Source organism: Symphalangus syndactylus, chromosome 2, assembly GCF_028878055.3.
Source record: "Symphalangus syndactylus isolate Jambi chromosome 2, NHGRI_mSymSyn1-v2.1_pri, whole genome shotgun sequence".
Lineage (NCBI taxonomy): Eukaryota > Metazoa > Chordata > Mammalia > Primates > Hylobatidae > Symphalangus > Symphalangus syndactylus.
The window spans coordinates 50799321-50820679 of NC_072424.2; the positions used below are offsets into that span (position 1 = coordinate 50799321).

General features: G+C 38.4%; 1 protein-coding gene across 19 annotated transcripts in view; it reads right to left on the reverse strand.

Annotated features, from left to right (window-relative positions):
- Positions 1–21359, reverse strand: part of RIMS1 (regulating synaptic membrane exocytosis 1) — a 531588-nt gene that overhangs the window by 219554 nt on the left and 290675 nt on the right. For all 19 annotated transcript variants that reach the window (XM_055256418.2, XM_063630499.1, XM_063630408.1 and 16 more), the window contains 2 exons: positions 10208–10548; positions 7015–7880 (listed from right to left, as the gene is read on the reverse strand). In XM_055256418.2, coding sequence (XP_055112393.1) covers positions 7015–7880; positions 10208–10548 — 1207 coding nt within the window. The remainder of the gene's footprint in view (positions 1–7014; positions 7881–10207; positions 10549–21359) is intronic.

Consider the following 21359-nt stretch of genomic DNA (forward strand, 5'->3'; position numbering starts at 1 on the left):
GAAATGGCCAGATGTGTGATTACATACTGATTCACAGGCTATGGCCAATGGTTTGGCTGGATGGTCAGGGACTTGGAAGAAGCATGACTGGAAAATTGGTGACAAAGAAATTTGGGGAAGAGGTATGTGGATGGACCTCTCTGAGTGGTCAAAAACTGAAGATATTTGTATCCCACATGAGTGTTCACCAACAGGTGACCTCCACAGAGAAGGATTTTAATAATCAAGTGGATAGGATGACTCGTTCTGTGGACAACACTCAGCCTCCTTCCCCAGCCACCTCTGTCATCGCCCAATGGGCCCACGAACACAGTGGCCACAGTGGCAGGAATGGAGGTTACGCATGGGCTCAGCAACATGGACTTCCACTCACCAAGGCTGACCTGGCTATGGCCACTGCTGAGTGCCCAATTTGCCAACAGCAGAGACCAACACTGAGCCCTTAATATGGCACCATTCCTTGGGGTGATCAGCCAGCTACTTGGTGGCAGGTTGATTATACTCGACCTCTTCCATCATGGAAAGGGCAGTGGTTTGTCCTCACTGGAACAGACACTTACTCCAAATATGAGTTTGCCTATCCTGTATGCAATGCTTCTGCCAAGACTACCATCCATGGACTCATGGAATGCCTTATCTACCATCATGGTATTCCACACAACATTGCCTCTGATGAAGGTACTCACTTTATGGCTAAAGAAGTGCAGCAGTGGGCTCATGCTCATGAAATTCACTGGTCTTACCATGTTCCCCATCATCCTGAAGCAGCTGGATTGATAGAACAGTGGAATGGCCTTTTGAAGTCGCAATGACAACACCAAGTAGGTGATAATACTTTGCAGGGCTGGGGCAAAGTTCTCCAGAGGGCTGTGTATGCTCTGAATCAGCGTCCAATATATGGTACTGTTTCTCCCTTAGCCAGGATTCACAGGTCCAGGAATCAAGAGGTAGAAGTGGAAGTGGCACAACTCACCATCATCCCTAGAGACCCACTAGCAAAATTTTTGCTTCCTGTTCCCACAACATTATGTTCTGCTGGTCTAAAGGTCTTAGTTCCAGAGGAAGGAACCTGTCACCAGGAGACACAACGATTCCATTAAACTGTAAGTTAATATTGCCACCTGGCCACTGCTACCTTTAAGTCAACAGGCCAAGAAGGGAATTGCCCTGTTGGCTTCGCTGAATGACCCAGACTATCAGGATGAAATCAGTCTACTACTCCATAATGGAGGTAAGAAAGAGTACGCATGGAATACAGGAGATCCCTTAGGGTGTCTCTTAGTGTTACCATGCCCTGTGATTGAGATAAATGGAAAACTACAACAGCCCAATCCAAGCAGGATTACAAATGGCCCAGACCCTCAGAAATGAAGGTTTGGGTGACTCTACCAGGTAAAAAACCACAAACTGCTGAGGTGCTTGCAGAAGGCAAAGGAAATAAAGAATAGGTAGTAGAAGAAGGTAGTCATCAATTCTAGCTATGGCCATGTGACCAGGTGCAGAAATGAGAACTGTAATTGTCATGAGTATTTCTTATTTTGTTAAGAACGTATTTCTGCAAGTATACACTTGTCCTAAGAAAATATCTTCATCTTATTTCCTTTTTCCTTTATCATGTGACATAAGATTTATTGACTTCATATTAGCACTTCAGTGTTGTTAACTTTATGTAACAGCATTTGGGTTGGGGATTGGTACTTTCTGGTTGTACAAAGGATAGTTGTATTATGTTCGGCATAATTATGACCTTATTATTGTCTTTATTTGAAGATTACATATGATTTCAGGAGATGTGTATGGGTTCAAGTTGACAAGGGTGGACTTGTGATGGTTAATATCGAGTGTCAACTTGATTGGACTGAAGGATGCAAAGTATTATTCCTGGGTTGTCTGTGAGGGTATTGCCAAAGGAGATTAACATTTGAGTCAGTGGACTGGGAAAGGCCAACCCATACTCAATCTGGACAGGAACAATCTCATCAGTTCCCAGCATGGTCAGAATAAAAGCAGGTAGAAGAACATGAAAAGGCTAGACTGGCTTAGTCTTTCAGCCTTCCATCTGTGTGGGATGTTTCCTGCCCTCCAACATCAGACTCCAAGTTCTTCAGCTTTGGGACTCAGACTGGCTTCCTTGCTCTTCAGCTTGCAGACAGCCTATGGTGGGACCTCACCTTGTGACCGTGTGAGTCAATACTCCCTAATAAACTCCCCTTTATATATACATCTATCCTGTAGCTATGTCCCTCTAGAGAACCCTAATACACATATCAATCTCCATCAAGAGATTTCTGGGCCAGGCGCAATGGCTCCCACCTGTAATCCCAGCACTTTGGGAGGCTGAGGTGGGCGGATCACGAGATCAGGAGATCAAGACCATCCTGACCAACATGGTGAAATCCTGTCTCTACTAAAAATACATAAATTAGCTGGGTATGGTGGTGCGCACCTATAGTCCCAGCTACTAGGGTGGCAGAGGCAGTAGAATCACTTGAACTCAGGAAGCGGAGGTTGCAGGGAGGCAGAGGTTGCAGTGAGCCAAGATCACATCACTGCACTGCAGCGTGGTGACAGAGCGAGACTCTGTCTCAAAAAAAAAAAAAAAAAAAAAAAAAGGATATCTGGATGCAAATTAAGTATATCTACATTTCTATTTAATACCTACTTTATTACTTCAGGGAAAAATATGTGTTCATAAAACAATATTAAGGCACAAAAGACAGTCAAGAGAGTCTACCCACCATCTGACTTTTTAGAAGCCCATAAATAATATGCAACTTATAAAGAGAAGTCATTGGAAGGTGAGCTGACTGATCCCATATACATACATTACATTCCAAAGATACTACTTTAAGTTGGGTTGCAGCAATAATAACAGAATGAGCCCTCCGTTCCTTCCTCTGTCCTTCCTTCTTTCCTCCCTTCCTTCCTTCATTCCTCCCTTCCTTCCTTCCTTCCTTCCTTCCTTCCTTCCTTCCTTCCTTCCTTCCTCTCTTCCTTCCTTCCTTCCTCTCTTCCTTCCTTCCTCTCTTCCTCTCCTTCTCTCTTTCCTTCTTGACGGAGTCTCGCTCTATCGCCCAGGCTGGAATGCAGTGGTACAATCTTGGCTCACCGCAACCTCCAGCTCACGAGTTCAGGCAATTCTCCTGTGTCAGCCTCTCAAGTAGCCTACAGGTGCACGCCACCACACCCAGCTAATTTTTTGTATTTTAGTAGAGATGGGGTTTCACCATGTTGCCCAGGCTGGTCTCGAACTCCTGAGCTCAGGCAATTCACCCACCTCGGCCTCCCAAAGTGCTGGAATTATAGGCAAGAGCCACTGCGCCCGGCCAGAATGAGTTTTCTTAATTGTTCCTACAGATAGTATGAGATTGTACAGACATATATATGTGGGGGGGGCCATATACATGCAGTTCGGACATAGAATGAGGAAGCGAAGTAATTCTTAAATTATAATATTTTGTATATAATTTATTATGCAATTTGGCAATTACAAAGAAAGCCAAAAACTGCAAACAGTCCCTCTAAATACAAAAACATTAAGAAACACTAATGGACTCCAACACTTCTACAAGGATGATGACCAGCACCATTAAATTTAGGACTGTGGCCACCTTAAATCTGAGTGAACAGAAGCAAAATGAGGAGAATCTTCAAAATAAGCACATAATTTTAATATTACATTGAAACATTTTCTATATAAGCACTATCTAATGGACCTTTTTGTGATAATCTTCTCGAGCACCAGGCTTTTTGGCTACTTCTTCAGAAGAAGGGGAGTTTTAAGTTCATTTTATTTAATTTAAATAGCTACATGGGGCTACAGTATTATATAGTGAAAATTCAGCCCATCACACAATATTCCCACAACTTTTGGAGTATGAACTTTTTACCTCAAAGTTACTACCCAAAACACCATACATAACACCTTGCTTGATACAATACTTGTGAAGTACAGTTGATGCTTGAATAACACAGGGGTTAAGGTTGACCACCAAGTAGTCAGAAATCTGAGTATAACTTTTGACTCCAGAAAACCTTAACTCCTAATAGCCTACTGTTGACAGGAACCTACTGTTTACTGATAGCATAAACAGTCAATCAACACAAATGTTGTATGTTATATGTATCATATACTCTATTCTCACAATAAAGTAAGCAATAGAAAAGTTATTAAGGAAATCATAAAGAAGAGAAAATATATTTATTAGTCATTACGTAGAAGTGGATCATCAAAAATGTCTTCATCCTAAAGGTCTTCATCCTCGTTGTCTTCACATTGAGGAGGAGAAGGAAAAAGAGCCTTGCTGTCTCTGGATGTCAGAGGCAAAAGAGGTGGAGGAGATGGGAGGGGAAGCAGAAGAGGCAGGCACACCTGGTGTAACTTTATGGAAATGCATAGTAATTTCTGTCTGACATTTTTCCTTTTTTGTTTCTCTAAAAATGTTTCTGTATGGTACCAATCCTTTTTCCACCATGTGCTTTAGTGTCATTGTCTCTATCACAGAAGGATCCATGTGGTAAAAGAAGTCAAAAGGAGTCTTGAACAACAAGAACCCTCTACCAGACTGTCTAATGTCAATCTGTTTTCTGGCACTGCTTCTTTTACATCTTCTTCCTCACTGTCTGTCATTGGTTAAGAAGCACTCATCCATTAAGTTATCTTCTGTTAATCCCTCTGGTGTGGTGTCTATTAACTCTGAAATCTATATTTAGAAAATTTTCACCCTACACCTTTCTTTTTTCATCATATCCACAATCTCTTTCATGATTTCCTTGATTTGCCTGTAAAGTCATGCACAACATCTGATAGTTTTCTCTAGAAGGAATGAATTGTTTTGGGTCTGATGGCTTTGATGGCTTTCATGTTTTTTTCTATAACAATGATGGCATCTTCAATGGTGTAATCCTTCCAGATTTTCATGATATTCTATTTATCGGGGTTCTCTTCCATAGCGTTACAGTCTTGTCCATACAGTACAATGTGAAATGAGCCTTTAAGGTCCAGAAGCCAAACTGGAATCTTTGTGTTTGAAGTCAAGTAGACCACTTCAACACCTTTCGTGTTGAACTCATGGGGTTCTGGGTAGCTAGGGACATTGTTCAATATAAAAAGAACTTTAAAAGACAGTCCGTTACTAGCAATGTACTTCCTGACTTCAGGGACAAGACATCCATGTATCTAGTCCAGGAAAATAACTCTTGTCTAGGCCTTCTTGTACAACCAAAAGGCTGGCAGTTATTGTGTATTTTTTTCCTTCAACACTCAGGGGGTTAACAGCTTTATACATAGAGGCAGCCCTTACTGCATTTGCACAAAACAGTAGAGCTAGCCTAACCCTTCCTGCCTTAAATACTAGTGCTTGCTTCTCTTCCTTACTACTAAATGTCCTTTTTGGCACCTTTTTTTTGTTTGTTTCAGAATAAAGCACCTTGCATTAAAAACCGGTTCAGGCACATATCCTTTCTCCTCAATAATTTTCTTAATGGCATCTGGAACTCATCTCTGCTGGTCCACAGAAGCTGCTTCTACTTTTGACATTTTTTAAAAGCCAAACCTCTTCCTTAAATGATCAAGCCATCCTTTTCCGGCATTAAATTCTCTAGCTTTAGGTCCTTGACTATCCTTCTGCTTTGTTATATAATGACTTCGCTTTTTCTTAATATTAGATTCTATAGATATACATTTTTATAGCAACCCTGCACCCACATAAAAGCTGCATTTTTAAGGCAAGATAACAGTTTTTTACAAAAAGTGCAAGGGTTTTGCTCCTGCTGACCTAGCTGCAGCAACAGCGTCACAAATTTCTTTTTCAACAATGGTCCTTACACTGGTTGAATTTATCTTGAAATGGTGGGCAACTGCAGCTGCAGACCTCAATCTGCGGTACACATCAAGCAATTTAACTTTTTCTTGTAATGTCATGACGTTGCTTCTTGGGAGAACTTCTAGTGTCACTAATGACATTCTGTATGGGTCTTATGGTATTATTCAAAGTTAATGGTTTCGCACTAAACATCACAAAAAATACGTGAGAACCACAAGATACCACGCAATTTACTGGAGAAAGAAGCTGCTCAAAGGGAGATGATAAGCATCACAGGGCATTTTAAAGTGGTGCTCGCAACACTAAAATCACTGGAAGAGGCTAAGGAAATTATTACAGTAATACAGTATGCACTAGAGTTAATTTCATGCAGCTATGATTTAATACCGCATGTTTACATATTTACATTTCTTCCCACTGCAAATGGCGCCATGTACAGTCTATAAGTGTGTGTTTTTCTTTTTAACTTTTTATAATGGATTCATGTACATTTTATGGTAGCAAATGATAAAACAGACTAGTATCTATATATATGGTATGTATTCATGACATACCTAACTTTTTCTTATTTTCTTAAAATATTTCCAGGCTACCCGGTTCGTCCACAAGTATTTAAAATTGCTGCAATTCTCAAAAAAAAATTCAGTATATTTATTGAAAAAACATCCACATATAAATGGACTCATGCAGTTCAAATCGGTATTGTTCAAGAATAAACTGTAATCTGTTCACAAATTGTGAGAAAGATTAATTTGAAGTTTGAAAAAAAAAACCTACCTTTGCAACTGGAATATTACATAACTGATGTGTTTTTTAAATGTCTACTTCCTTTATAAGGCATAATTTTCATTTTCTAGCAAACAAATTGTTTTTCACAGAATCATAAATCCACTCTAAAATAATATCTTAAAAATATTAGACTGCATACCAAATTTACCAGAATGACAGGACGCAAAATCACCAAGAACTTTTGTAGCCTAAACCTGGAGCTTGTTGTGTTTTAAAATCCCACAAATCAATCAACAAATTAAATTAATAAAAATAAGACCTTCCACTGGCGGTAACGCTGTCTCATCTGTGAGCATTCCCAGCCTCAATGCTGAACCCAGCAACTCGCCTAGCACCTGCACCTCTGCCCGCGCCTCTGCACCTGGCTGAAGTCCCCGCACAGCCAGCGCCGCCCCCTTACCTTTCTCGCTAACGCTCTCGCTCTCTAGCTCCACGTCCTCGCAGCTGGTGTACTCGGGCGTCGACACGCCCTCCTCCTCAGAGCTGCTCACCGACATCTGCCGCTTCTTGCCGCCCCTCTTAGACCGGTGCGGCTTGGGCGGGGACGGCCGCACCGACTCCGACTGGTCTGAGCTCAGAGAGTCGTTCCGCAGCATGGTCTCCACCTTCTCGCGCTTGGCCTTCCGCATGAGGACCGCCGAGCTGGGGTCCAGGCGGCTCTGCTTCCTGAGGGGCTCCTGGGCTTTGAGCTCCGGGGCTTCAGCGGGAACCGGCCCATGTCTGGGCGCCGGCGGGCTGTGGTTCGTTAGCTGCTTGGCGCCCGGCGCCCTGGTCTCAGCAGTCCTCTCAGCCGAGTAAGCCCGCGGCGAGTCCGGCGGCGAGGCCCTGGCCGCCGCCGGCGCGCGTTTGCCGGCCTTGCCCTCCGGCAGCGCCGCGCCCGCCTCGGTGCGCGGGAGCGCCACGTCGCTGTGGCGCCGCTCGTGCCTGGCGCGGGACACCCGGGCGTGCATGCGCATCTGCTGCTCCTCAGGCGGCGGTTTCACCGGGTACCGAGCCAGGTTCGGGTCGCTGCGGTACCTGGTCTGATAGTCCTCCTCTTTTCTTTGCTTTTCCTCATCCGCCGCTTTGCCCTCGTCCCGTTTTTCCGGCGTGTCTGGGTAATCCTGTGATCGCCCTTTCTCAAGCCTTCGGCTTTCCCGCCTTTCTTTGCGCTCCCGTTCTTCGACGGCCCCCTCCACGGGCTGCGCTGAGGTCTTTGGCACGCGTTTCCGCTCGCTCTTCAGGGCTCCTTTGCCATTCTGCTCGGAAAGCCCTGGGGTCTTCTTTCTATGATATACAAAGGAACGTCAGGGAGAGCAATTTATAAAGACTAGACATAAAAAACATGTTTTCTTCTCATTCCAGTCTTAAATCATTTCAGTTACAATAATTAGTTATAGGGATTTGGATCTGAAGGTGGAACTGTAAGGGCGTTGGAATTTTACAAGGTAAGGGATCTAATGGGAACACATATTAATTATTAGCAAATATAGTTTTCATAAGAGTGTGATGCTTGTACTATTTAGCAGCTCATTGAAGCATAGTTGCTCTTGTTAGAAGTTTACATTGAATCAATTTACTTTTCTTGAAATGCTGAAAAATACTTACCTTGCAGGGTTCCTGTGAGGTTTAGAGACACCATCTGTGAAGATGTTTTATGAAAGGGTAGAGTGTCATGCAAATGGAAGGAGTTCTCCGGTGTCTCTGATTCTTTGCTCTACTAATTATACTTTTTCTCATCCCTGCCTTTAATTTTCTAACTCCTTGACAGTACAAAATACGATCAAGAATTCTTCAGTAATTTAAAACAAATAAACAGAGTGTCTCTTTCAATCTTACTTCTCCCTGAAGTTGCCCAGCTCTTTACACCGGCCACCTCTCTTCCTGCTCCTGTACCTCCCAATTCCTCATTGCTTTCCTATGAATTTATATCATTAGTAAAGGTATTTGTCCCTATCAATCTTCTTCAAATTTTAACTAAAAAGTCAGAACAAAAAGTATCTATTCAGCCCTCGTTCTTGAAATTTTTGTAGTTTTTCACTATATGTCAAAAACAGAACTCTTTTCTCTTTAGAAACTTTACAGCTCCAAATTCTCTTATTTAAAGATATCATCTTCCAACCAGTTCCAAACTGCAGCTTCAGTATTTTTGTCTCTTCTTCTCCCACAACAATTTGTCACCAAATGCTATTAATTCTACCTTCCCTGAGATATCTCTGGTGTCCTTTCTATCCTTTCTCCAAATAGCTTTAGTTACACTCGTTCTCTCGTACTGCCCTCTTATACACTGTGTAGCTCCCCCACAACTCCTGAGTATCTTATAAAGCTTAATTCAGAAGTCACTTCCTCTATCCTAGGGCTCTCAAAATACTATACATACTGCCTAGCTTTGATCCAATTAGCATCCTGGTTAATTGCCTAGGTGTCTGTCTTCCCTAGGATAGTGTGTGGTCTCTTCCCTAGGATTTGTCAGAAAAGGGACCATGTATGTTCTAATCATCTTTATACCCTCTGGTTCCTGGCACAGTGTTTATCTGTAGTAAATACACAATGACTACTGGCTTGAATAATAGCTACATTCACTGAAAGCCTACCATGTGCCAGCTTGGGAACACATGTTCTCTTTTAATACCTGCCACAACCCTGCAAGTGAGTTTTTACTGCCTATTGTGAGTCCAGACCTATTTAACTTTGAAGTCCTTGATCTTTTACTGTATGGGCTTTGCTTGAAAAGGGGTTCAAAAGCTTTCCTTGGAGCCTCCTTTCTCCAAGTAATGGTTACACATACAAAAACAATAAGCCCAGTCTAGGTGCTAACAAAAGTCCTGGCCCCAAAATCATGAGCCTCATGAAGATAAGGGCTCTGTCTTCTTTGTCAACAATTTTTCCCAGTGCATAGCTTCATGTTTGCCCATGAATACATTTTTGAATGAATGAATCAAAGTAAATAATCTGATCATATTCATCCCTGTTTAAATATTCAGTGGCTTCCCTTTCGCCTACAATAAAAGCTATAAAATGTAACCTGTCCCTTCACTACCTCACCAGCCTTCTCTCCCCCCACATTCCCTCTGCTACTTGCACTGTGGCCAGCAGCTGTCCTTTAGGAGGCCCTCACGTTGGGCTTGTTCCTTCAGGCCATGTGTCTATGCAGATACCTGGAGCACCCATCCTACCCTTCTCCTGGTTAATTCCAAAGTCACTCTTTAGAGCTCAGCATAAAAGAAATATCCTTAAAGAAGGCTTCTCTGATGTGTCCACATACTTTCTGATAGGTCAGATTCCCCCATCACATCCTCTCAGAGCACACTTTTAATTAAAGGGCTAGGTTTATAGGTGAAACATGATCTAAGAGCTTTTCTGAGTTCTTTATTGGAAGTTGGTAGCTCAGCTGGGTGACTTAGTTCATGTTTACATCTGTGCGTGATATGAAAGAAACGCTTTCAACGAAGGTCTCCTAAGGAATACATTCTAGAGATAGACAACGCCCCTCAGGCCTGTTGTTTTTCCATGTGGGGCCTGAGAAGTACTACTTGAGGAGTTAAATTCTTGAAAACGGCTTTGCTCTCCTAGCAAAATCTTGCCTTTTGCTTACAGGGTGAAAGAACTATTACCTCTCTCTAGGAGGTTCACTTCTAGACCTGGATGAAGCCTGCTTCTGTTCAGGCCCCAAGGCTTGCTGTGAGAGCTCAGCCCCTTTGCTCCTGTCTGGCGGTGCGCTGGGAGGAGCAGCGTCCTGGGAGGAGGCAGCTGCTGTGCTCAGGGGTGTCTGAGACCGCGATCGCTCTTGGAGTCGTGCTTTCTTTTCTCTTGGTACCTCAGAGCCAGCACCTGTAGCTGTATCACTCAGGGTTCCATCCTGACTTGTCTGCTGAGGGCCACTTCCAAAGAACCATGCTCCAGATTTGGTTAAGATTTCTTGTTGCTTTCGACATAAATTGCATACCCACATAACCTATTTGAAGAAGAAAGAACAATATAAATTTTTCTGCCCTCTTAGAAATAACTTTTCAGTATCTTAAAATATATTTAAGAAAAAAAGAACAGTATTCATTTTCATATTTATCCTTGCAAATTTCTTGTGAAAATGGTCCTCCCACAAGTCACAGTCAAATATATGAATGCCTAGACAGGGACTTGTCTGAGACTAGAGAGCCTCTCAGAAGCCAGAGTAGAGGTTTTTTTTCTCAGCATTTCTAATTTGATGAGTCTGAGTTTCCTTTTACCATGTATCTGTCATATTTTTTATAATTGACTCTGGAGTGTTAGCAAAAATGTTCTAAGCAAGGTAGTTAACTGATTAGAAAAATGTTACCAGGAAAAAAAAAAAAATGTTACCAGGAACTACAGAATCAATATGTAAATATATAAACCTCAGTACTTGCAAGTATTTTTAAAAAGTCTGTCTTTTCAAAAATCATCCACAATTAAAGGCAATATTAAAAATATTCATATAGAAGAAACAAACATACAAAGTAAGCACACAAAAAAGGTCAATCTGTATATTTTCTCTAGTTTCTTAGTAATAAACTAACCTTAAGCTTATTTATGCTATAAAATATAATTTTCCATGCACATATTTACTAAAGCAATAAATGTGACTCTGAGTTTATTCATATGTGATCACTCCAATGTAATGTTCCCCGAGGAGAGCTATTGGGGAACCATCATTTAGCAACATATCCACTGATAAATTACAAGATGTAGCACCACTTAAAATAACCCTATACATCTGTTCTCCATTTGATGACCTTTGAAATGAATGTAATAATGAGGACGATTATCATAACAAAAAATACTAATAGCAGCAATGACTAGCTGTCACAGGGCAAAGATAGGTGCTAACGGCTCCATGAGACATCTTTTCAAATATCCTCAGTACCTCTGTTTCTTTGTGCTGTGACTTTACATTGCTGCCTCAGTTACATGGCTCTAAAGGCACTTCAGGTGTTTTGTGTTTGTTTCTACTTCAGAAACTACCTCCACAGAAAAGCTAATTACCAAACTCTAGGCTTCCTTTTCACAAATACTGACTCAATCAACAAGTACTCAAAAATATTGTATCAGGATGAATAAATTGTAGATACATTAATTGATAAGCAATAGAAAATAGTAAAAGAAGCATTGTTTAGTAGGTCAAATGAAGAACACTCTGAAAATATTCAGATAAATGGGGAAAAACTGTAACTATAGACATAGAATAAGATAAAGCTAAAATAAGAATAAGAAAAAGACAGGAAAAAAGTAATACATTTTTTTAAAAGGAAAATACTGCAGATGAGTTAAGAACTGCTTTCCAGGCAAGAAAACTCAAATGAATTATAATATAGGAAAAATTAAGACTGAAGAGAAATACTTGCTATAAAAAATTTAAAATTCATGAAGGTTAATTGATTTATTTAGACTTTCCCAGTCATAAAATGAAGTGTACTGGGTTCAAAAAAGCAGTTAGGTATAACGTCTACACAAAGTATTATAACCAATATTATGGAATTCTCATCTACTAAGATGTCAAACAAGATGAACAATTCATTGCATAAACCTATATCAAAATAAGGATTTTATGGGAAGTAACTTCAATTTAAGTGCTAGCCAAATAAGGGTATATTTTACAAAATCTATTACTGAGTAGGTCCCTCAGAAGTCCTGATTGTTTGAACATGGACATATTAAGGGTAACATTAAAAGGTGCAATACTTCAGGGCCAGGACCTTCATGAACAGTCAGTGACAGAGTCTCTTCTGCCCAGACCCTGAGTGGGGACAGGGGACATGTGTGTAGCGGGAAGGTTTTGTTTTGTTTGTTTTTTGTCTCTTTAGCTGACAGACCACAATAAGAAAGTTTGAAATTATGTAATTCAAAAAGATTGGTATGAAATTTTGACTATTTTACATCAAATAAGAAGACATTAAATTTGTATTTCTCAGACTAATAATAAGCAACTTATTACTCATCATTTAAAGTAGGTCCTTTTCAGCCAGGTGTGGTGGCTGACGCCTGTAATCCCAGCACTTTGGGAGGCTGAGGGGAGCAGATCACCTGAGGTCAGGAGTTCGAGACCAGCCAGGCCAACATGGTGAAATCTCGTCTCTACTAAAAATACAAAAATTAGCCGGGCATGGTGGTGCACGCCTGTAATCCCAGCTACTTGGGAGGCTGAGGCAGAAGAATCACTTGAACCTGGAAGGCAGAGGTTGCAGTGAGCTGAGATGCTGCCACTGTTCTCCAGCCTGGACGATAGAGCGAGACTCCGTCTCAAAACAAAAAGAAATAAAATAAAATAAAGTAAGTTCTTTTCTACAGAAATATCAAGGTATACTTAGGATAAATATGCAGTTTTTAAAAAACCAGAAAACACAAATTTACAATTACAAAGTTTCTAAAATTGAATAAAGCTAAATAAAGAAGCAGAAAGGAGCACAATAATACTGATAGAAGGGTAAAGGATACTCTTCATTTTACATTTGAATATTCTCTAGAAATCTTTATCACAATCTTATTTTGTTTGCTTCATATTTTTAAACGTTACAAAAAATGGGTCAATGAGAACCAACTGCCAGATTTGGGCCTGTTCCAAATTTTGAGTATGTGCAGAACTGCTACCAGATCAATTAAAAGAAACACAATTTATTATTATTAAATAAGTTGAATTTTACAATTTAATTTCATTTCCAATTTATTCAAAAAGTTACAATTAGTGACTGTCAAAACAGCATAGGCATTCTAAATTCTATTCTTAAAATAGTGTATTCATTTAAGTCTGTGATGCTTCGTTAATTTTTTTCTGTTTTTAACATTTAGTAAAATATTATATAATTCCAAACTTTTCCTATGTCTTATTTCCTTGTACACCACCACATTTTTAAATTTATATTTTTAAATTAACTGTAAGTGTAGTCAATCCATCCTCCCAACTGAAAGTAAAATTAACCATGAGAATGTTAAAATATTTATTTTTATCAAAATATCACCTCCCAGTCTCTATTTTCAGTTCTACAAATTAATCATACCACAAATTTTACAAATAAAAAATAAATTGCTCATGAGTTATAAAGAAAAATATATAAGATTACAATAGAATATTGTCATACATTTCAACACAGTTAATACCAAACATTGCAGACTTCTATAGTACATTTTGTGAAGTCAGTATTAAGTATTATATTTGCCTAAAGCTATAGATAATACAAGAGTGCGGTAGGGAGTCATTTTTAACAGATTTTTTTTTAAAAAGAGGATAAGACGTAACTTTGCCTACAAAAAAATGCTATTTATTTAAAGCACACAAACACACCTTTTAGAAAGTGCACTATGCAGGATTATACCCTGATTAAATACCCTGGGATGTGTTCCAAACTAATCTAAACTAAAGTAGGCCTGTGCAATAACTTAACAATTTACAGATGTTAAACAATCACACACAAACTCAATTCAAATACTATCGTGAAGTTACATGACTTTTGAAACACCATGCCACATATCAGAAAATATGCAGGATTGAAAATTGTATTCTGACCTTTTGCTGTAACTGCATTTTTAATTGTCTTTTCCTCTTAATTCTTAAGAAGTACAATAAACTCTTTCATAAAACCCATAGGAATTTTTTACCCAGAGAAATAAAAATTGCAACATGTTCTACTATACATATACAGAAAATTCCATAAATAAAACCACAAGTTTGGCAGAAAAACTAAAAAGGTATTTGAGTGGAAGAAATATTAAACTATTTACAGAGCCGGACACACAGAACAAAAGAAATGTGCCCTTGATTTATTCTTGATGATATTACTAAGGTGATTCATGATGAGGCCCAGAATAATTTTTTTTTTTTTTTTTTTTTTTGGGATGGAGTTTTGCTCCTGTTGCCCAGGCTGGAGTGCAGTGTCATGATCTCGGCTCACTGCAACCTCCGCCTCCTGGGTTCAAGCGATTCTCCTGCCCCAGCCTCCTAAGTAGCTGAGATTACAGGTGCCCGCCACCACACCCAGCTAATTTTTGTATTTTTAGTAGAGACGGTGTTTCACCATGTTGGGCAGGCTGGTCTCAAACTCCTGACCGCAGGCGATCCACCCTCCTCAGCCTCCCAAAGTGCTGGGATAACAGGTGTGAGCCACTGCACCCAACTCAGAATTCTTATATTAACACAAATGTCTTCCTTATAAGAATCCATCTGAGGTATTTAGTATTATAACATAAAGAATAAATATAAGCATGAAGGTTTAAAAAAAGAGATTGTGATTCAATTTTCATTTTATATTTTTACAGATAAATTTTAAGATCGATTTTCAATGAATATAGGATGTTTTTAAAAATTATTATGGTACCATTTTGAAAAACATCAAAAAGAAGATGAGATAGTCAATTACAGTTGCTCATTTTCCTTTCGCTATTCAGTAAGCACTCACCCTAGCAGAAACTGGGGACAAAATTATCAAGGTAATATTTCAACTTTGTTGACAAAAGTAGATGAGAGGGTAGAAAACAGTAGATGTCAGAATAAATGAGAATGAGCTCTCTTTGGTTCTTGTAGTGTGAATGTGTATGTGGGTGGGAATGGGTGGGTGTATGTGAGTATGTTTCTCTTAGTCTTTTATTGTTGTTATTGCTATTTCATAAATTTATTTCCCTTTGGAAGTTTATAAAATATGTGGTTTTATGAAAGACAAAAATATGATATAGAATGTTTCTTTTTAATGGGTGAATCACTTCCAATTCCACTCTTACTATTAGCATTTTAATACAATTTTCTATGCAAATTTAAAATAACTGAGATTCCACTGTAACTCTATATCCTGTTTATATATTTAATATTATAACACAAGTATTTCTACGTGATTCTAAACGTTTCTAAAGCATTTCAATATCTACAAAATATTTTATAGAGATGGAATATCACTTACCTAGCCCTTAAACTGCTTATAACCTTTCACATTAACACAGAACTCTGCAGTGAAAAGTGTGTTGATCAAACTTTTTTTCATATTTATGGTCTTTTTTTAGGATACATTAGAAAAAATCAAATTATTTGGTAAAATTTTAGAACATATTTAAAGCTCCTCTCATATAATCACTGTGTGGTAACATTTGGGGCTCTCTGTATAATTTGCAAAATACCTTCCCAAAAGGGGTGCTAAATTGTAACCCAAAAGTGACAATATCAGTTCTGCACTTTAAAATCTAATGACTTAATAATGGCCCCAAACCCTATACTCTTACAAATGTTTCAAATTTGAAATAATACAGTGAGATTCATTTAGACAATAGAACCATAAACCCCACAGCAGAAGAGGAACCTCAAGGAAGGGAGATAACAATGAATTTCTGCTAAGTGTATGTATGTAAAAGGGTGGTAAGTGAAACAAAATGGAGAAAGCTGTAGCTCAAATCACAGACGGAGGAGGGCCATAACCAAGAACAGAGATGATCTTCTCTGCAGAACCCACGAGAAGATCTAGGTTAGATGGCAGACACTATGGCAGGAGAGAAGTGAGAAATAGAATTAAAACAGATGACTATTTGTCTTTTTTTTTTAAGTTTATTTTCCATATGTAGAATGACCACTTTCCCACAAATCTGAAACAGACAGGTGTTGTTGACCTGCAAAGAGCCTTTCTCATTCTAACAGGTAGGTTTTCTCCATCCTAATAGCTGGTTCTCCAATTGGTCACTCAAAAACACCTCCCACATATGCACACACAAACACACACCCCAATCATCCATTCTCATGCCTCGTTTTTGTTTATTCCCCTATATATGACTAATCAAGGAAAACTAAACTATTAAAATAAAAACTATAACATTAAAGAGAAAGGCTAAAATCGGCATAGAGAACAATTAATGTTGGAAGAGTAAGAGATAATTCCAGGAAATATCTTAAAGAAACCTTAAAATAACCTTTAATTAGTGTTCAGATGTCAACCTTAAAAGAGCTTTTAAAATTAATGGTAAAATTGTCTCAATAAAAGAAGAATTTAAAAGAAAGGATGTATGAAAAAACGAGATAAGAAAACACATGAGATAAAACGTTAGAGAGATAAAACACATGAAACAAAAAACATGAGATAAAAGTTCTAGAAAAAAAGAACAAAATATGGAGGGGAATAAGTTGCAAAAATAATAGAAGACAAATTCCCAGAATGGAGAAGTCACTGCATATTAATAAAATGAATGGAAAAAGAAACCACCAAGATAAAAATTATTATGAAATTTCAATATAACAAAGCTAAAGAAAAGATCCTAAAAGTTTCTGGAAAGAAAATGTTGGGTCCTAGAGAAAGGAATAGGAAATAGAATGGTATCAGAATTCCCATCAGCAATGCTGGATGTTTGAAGACAAGGGAGAAATACTATCAATAGTCTTTGGGAAAATGATATGGGTCATGAAATTTTATATACAGGTAAACCATCAATCAAATATAAAGCAGTTTAAGAAATTTTCAGGATTTGGAAGAACTTGGAAAATTTACCACTCACACATATCCTTGTTAGCAAAACAAAATCTACCAAGAAAGAGGAAATCCAGGAAGCAAATGGTTTTCACAGAAGAGCAAGTGTTATCTCTTACTCTTCCCAGGATGAAGAGCCTTCCTTGAAACCCTAGAGAGAAATTTCGAGCAGGAGGATGGAGACTCTAGAATGAGGATTCTGGGAGCAAAAATTAAATAAACCAGAAGACAATAGCAACAACACAAAAGCCAAATTGATCAAATGCATAGTGTGATTTTGAACACAAAACAAATGAAACAAAAACTTCATAGGATAAAGGAATTTAGCTAAAGGGAGGACCCATTTGTATTTGAAGCTAAGAACATTTCCCATCAAGTAGGACAGTGGTCATGGTATCCGATCCATAGAATATGAAGCATAATCTAAATTTACTGCTTGGCTCTATGGTTAATAACTGTGTTAAGCTGCAGAAGTGAACCAAAGAAGAAACAAAATAGAGATTCTGGGTGGAAGGACAGAGGAGTGTCCAAATGATATCTCTGTGCTTTAGTATCTTCCTTTATTTTTATATGTCATGGCAATACTATATGAGCTGTGAAGAGTTTATTAGCTCAAATATAAATGCTTAATAGTGCCTTGTCTCTCATGAACAGACAAAGTTGGGGAAGAATAGTCAAAAGACTTTTGCTCTTTATTATAAGCCTTCTATTTAATCTTTTATCCACATATACACAGTTAAATAGTTATATGTAGTATGACATATAGTTATACATTTATCTTTTAACATATAACATGATTAAAAATAATTTTTGGATCATTTACCATTTATTGATGATTTTATCATTTTTTATTCATTTAAGTTGTACCATTAAGGTAAACACTTTGTTTAAAATGTTTTCCATGTTTGTTAGCATGTAAACTAACCTTTATCAATTAAATTCATAGTATTTCTTACCATTTTAATTGATTTATTACCTCCTTGATATAGTTTTTTCAAAATTTTGTTGCTTGCCATATTGGTTTTTTTCTGTTATCATAAAGATGGTTTTCATTTTATATCATCTATTCTATTATTCTCTTCCTTTGCAATCCTTCTGTTGTACCTTAGCTCAGAAAGTGCTTTTATAAATATTCACTTTTATTTTCATTGACTACGTATATGGTTGAACATTTTACATTGTCTTTCTTGATCTCTCAGAATCTATTTTGAGGTATAACAAGAGTTAGGGAACTACACACTGATTTCTTTTCATAGATAACTGTCTCAACATGTTTACTGAAGGATACTTCATTTCACTATCAACCTACAAAGAAGAGTGATCTCTAGAGTTAAACTGCCTAGGTTCTCATCTCACGTCCATCTGTCAATCCACTTACTTGCAATTCACTCACGCCAACTTGCAAAGCCTCCCAAAGACTCATTGTCATCATCTATAGACAGGGGGTAATAATAGTTCCTATCTCAGAGTTGTTTTGAGGGTTAAATGAGATAATACATCTAAATTGCTTAGCATAGTGCCTGAAATATAGTAAGTAAGCATTATCAGCATTATAATGGTTATTTTATCATTATCAGAAAGGTTCGGGGGGGTATCAGATTCATACAATATCAGTAAGAAAATTATTTTTTCCCATGGAGGGGTGTATATATATATATACACACATATATGTGATATATATTTATTATATATTATATATGTATGTTATATGACATTACTTAAAGTTTCTACATTTTAAAGTTGAGTTTACACACTATCTAATGATCTGTCACTCACTTTTATTGTTTCTGTAAATGACTAAAATTTTTATTACCTTGATTCTGTGTAGGTAATGGCAGGTAAGAGGCAGCAATGAATACTGAATCATGGTTAAGGAGCAGCCCTTGGAGGTAGAATATATGGGCCTGAATCCTTATTTGCTGACGTTCTCATTATCCCACCTAGGACAGCTTATATCTTCTCTCTGTGCTTCAGTATCCTCATTTATAAAATAGGGAAAATAATAATAATGATTTCATAGACTCTATGTTAGGATTGAGTTATACAAAACTGTGTTTGACACATAGTAAACATTCAATAATATTTTTATTAGCATCATACAATATTTATTGCTGATGTGTCTTCAAACTAAAGGTAAATAAATATTATTTTATTTTGCAATATAAAGTGATACACTCAGTACATATTTTTGATTTCCACAAATATTTTAGGTGCCTGTTATGTGTTAGGCATTGTTTTAGGTGCTAGGGATGCAGCACTGAAAAAAATAGACAAAAATTCTCCCCACGGAGTTTATGTTCTAGTGAAAAAAGACAGACAGAAACAAAACATAATGGTAGGCTGGGTGCAGTGGCTCATCCCAACACTTTGGGAGGCTGAAGCGGGTGGATCACAAGGTCAGGAGTTTGAGACCAGCCTGGCCAACATAGTGAAACCCTATCTCTACTAAAAATACAAAAAATTAGCCAGGCGTGGTGGTGGGCACCTGTAATCCCAGCTACTCAGGAGGCTGAGGCAGGAGCATCGCTTGAACCTGGGAGGCGGAGGTTGCAGTGAGCAGAGATCGCACCCTTGCATGCCAGCCTGGGCAACAGTGCAAGACTCTGACTCAAAAAGAAAACAAAAAACCCATAATGGTAAACATATGTGGTATTATAGATGGTGATAAGTACTGAGGAATAAATGCAAAAGACAAAGGCATTGGGCACTGCAAGTGGTGGTAGAGTACAATATAAAATTGGCTAGTCAAAGAAGACTTCATTGAGAAAGTGATATTTGAGTAAAAGTAAACTATGCAGGTATCTGGAGGAAAGCATCTCAGGCTGTAAAAATGGCAAATAAAAAGGACTTTGTGGAGCTTATACCTGGTGGTTTCAAGGCACAGGTGGAGCCGAATAAGTGATGGTTCAGGTCGTATAAGATGTGTTCAGTAAAGTAATGAGTCAGACCCAGTAGGTCTTTGTGGACTATAGCAATGACTTTGACTTCTATGATGAGTCATGACGAGCCATTGGAAGATTCTGAGGAGAGAAGTCATCTCATATATCTTTTGTTTTTGAGACAGGGACTCACTCTGTCACCTAGGCTGGAGTGCAGTGGCACCATCACAGCTCACTGCAGCCTCAACCTCCTTGGCTTAGGTGATCCACCCGCCTCTTCCTCCCAAGTAGCTGGGACCACAGGCAGGCACCACGCTCAGCTAATTTTTGTTTTTTTGTGTTTTTTTTTTGGTAGAGACAGGCTTTCGCCATGTTGCCCAGGCTGGTCTTGAACTCCTGAGCTCAAGCAATCTGCCCGCCTTGGCCTCTGAAAGTGCTGCAATTACAGGCATGTGCCACCGTGCCCAGATATAACTTGGGTTTTAATAGGATCCCTTTGGTTGTTGATTGAGAATAAAATATAGGGAATCAATTATGAAATATTTGTGACTTGAATTCTATTACTGCAATATTTGATCTCTTTTAGCTCATCTTTACAAAATGTGTTCTCTCATTCCTTTATCTTTTTGTGTTACTTTGTTGGAGGTGTTACCTCTGATAGACAGCACAAGGCTGAAATGTATTTTGGATCCAACTGACAATTTTTGTGTTATGATAGCACCTGAATATGCAGCAATCCTTACTTCTCTGTCTTATCTCAGGTCCTCCACTCATCAAAAGTAAATGCATAGACTCATGCACTGAATTTCATACTTTCTGCTGATTGAGGACCTCGCTTATCATTGACTCCTTTATTTTCCTGAGTCTTCAATCTCATGTTCTCTACTACTCCCTTCCTCTTGGCATATAACCACAAAAGTACACAAAATAATCAAGGCTTTTCTTCCAGTAATAACAATTTGAACTTCCTCTTTCTCGTCACTTTTTTCATCATCCTCCTTAAAACCAAGCCACTTGTTAAAGTAACCTAAACTCATAGTCTCTCAACTTGCTCACACCTCATTTCTCCCCACCATTTTGAAATCTGACTCATCCCTACAATTACACTTTTCTTCCAAGGACATTAGTGATTCCTTCCATAGTGCCAATTCTACTTAGTGCAACTTTTTAACTCTCATCTTAATAAGTTCTTTTGAGTATTTGGAATTCCTAACCATCCCTCATTTTTGGTTTCTAAAATTCAGCGACAATTTTCTTTTCTGGTCTTCTTCCTATTTGTATCACCTCTTCTCATATTCCTGGCTAAAATCTTCCTTCTTTACTCTTTTATTAAATGTTGATGTTACACAGGACTCAATTCTTGCTCTTCTACATGTGTTACTTAAATAGGCTTCATGAAAGATGTAAAGTTTTCCAAACATTTTAATCTCAAGCCCTCTGAA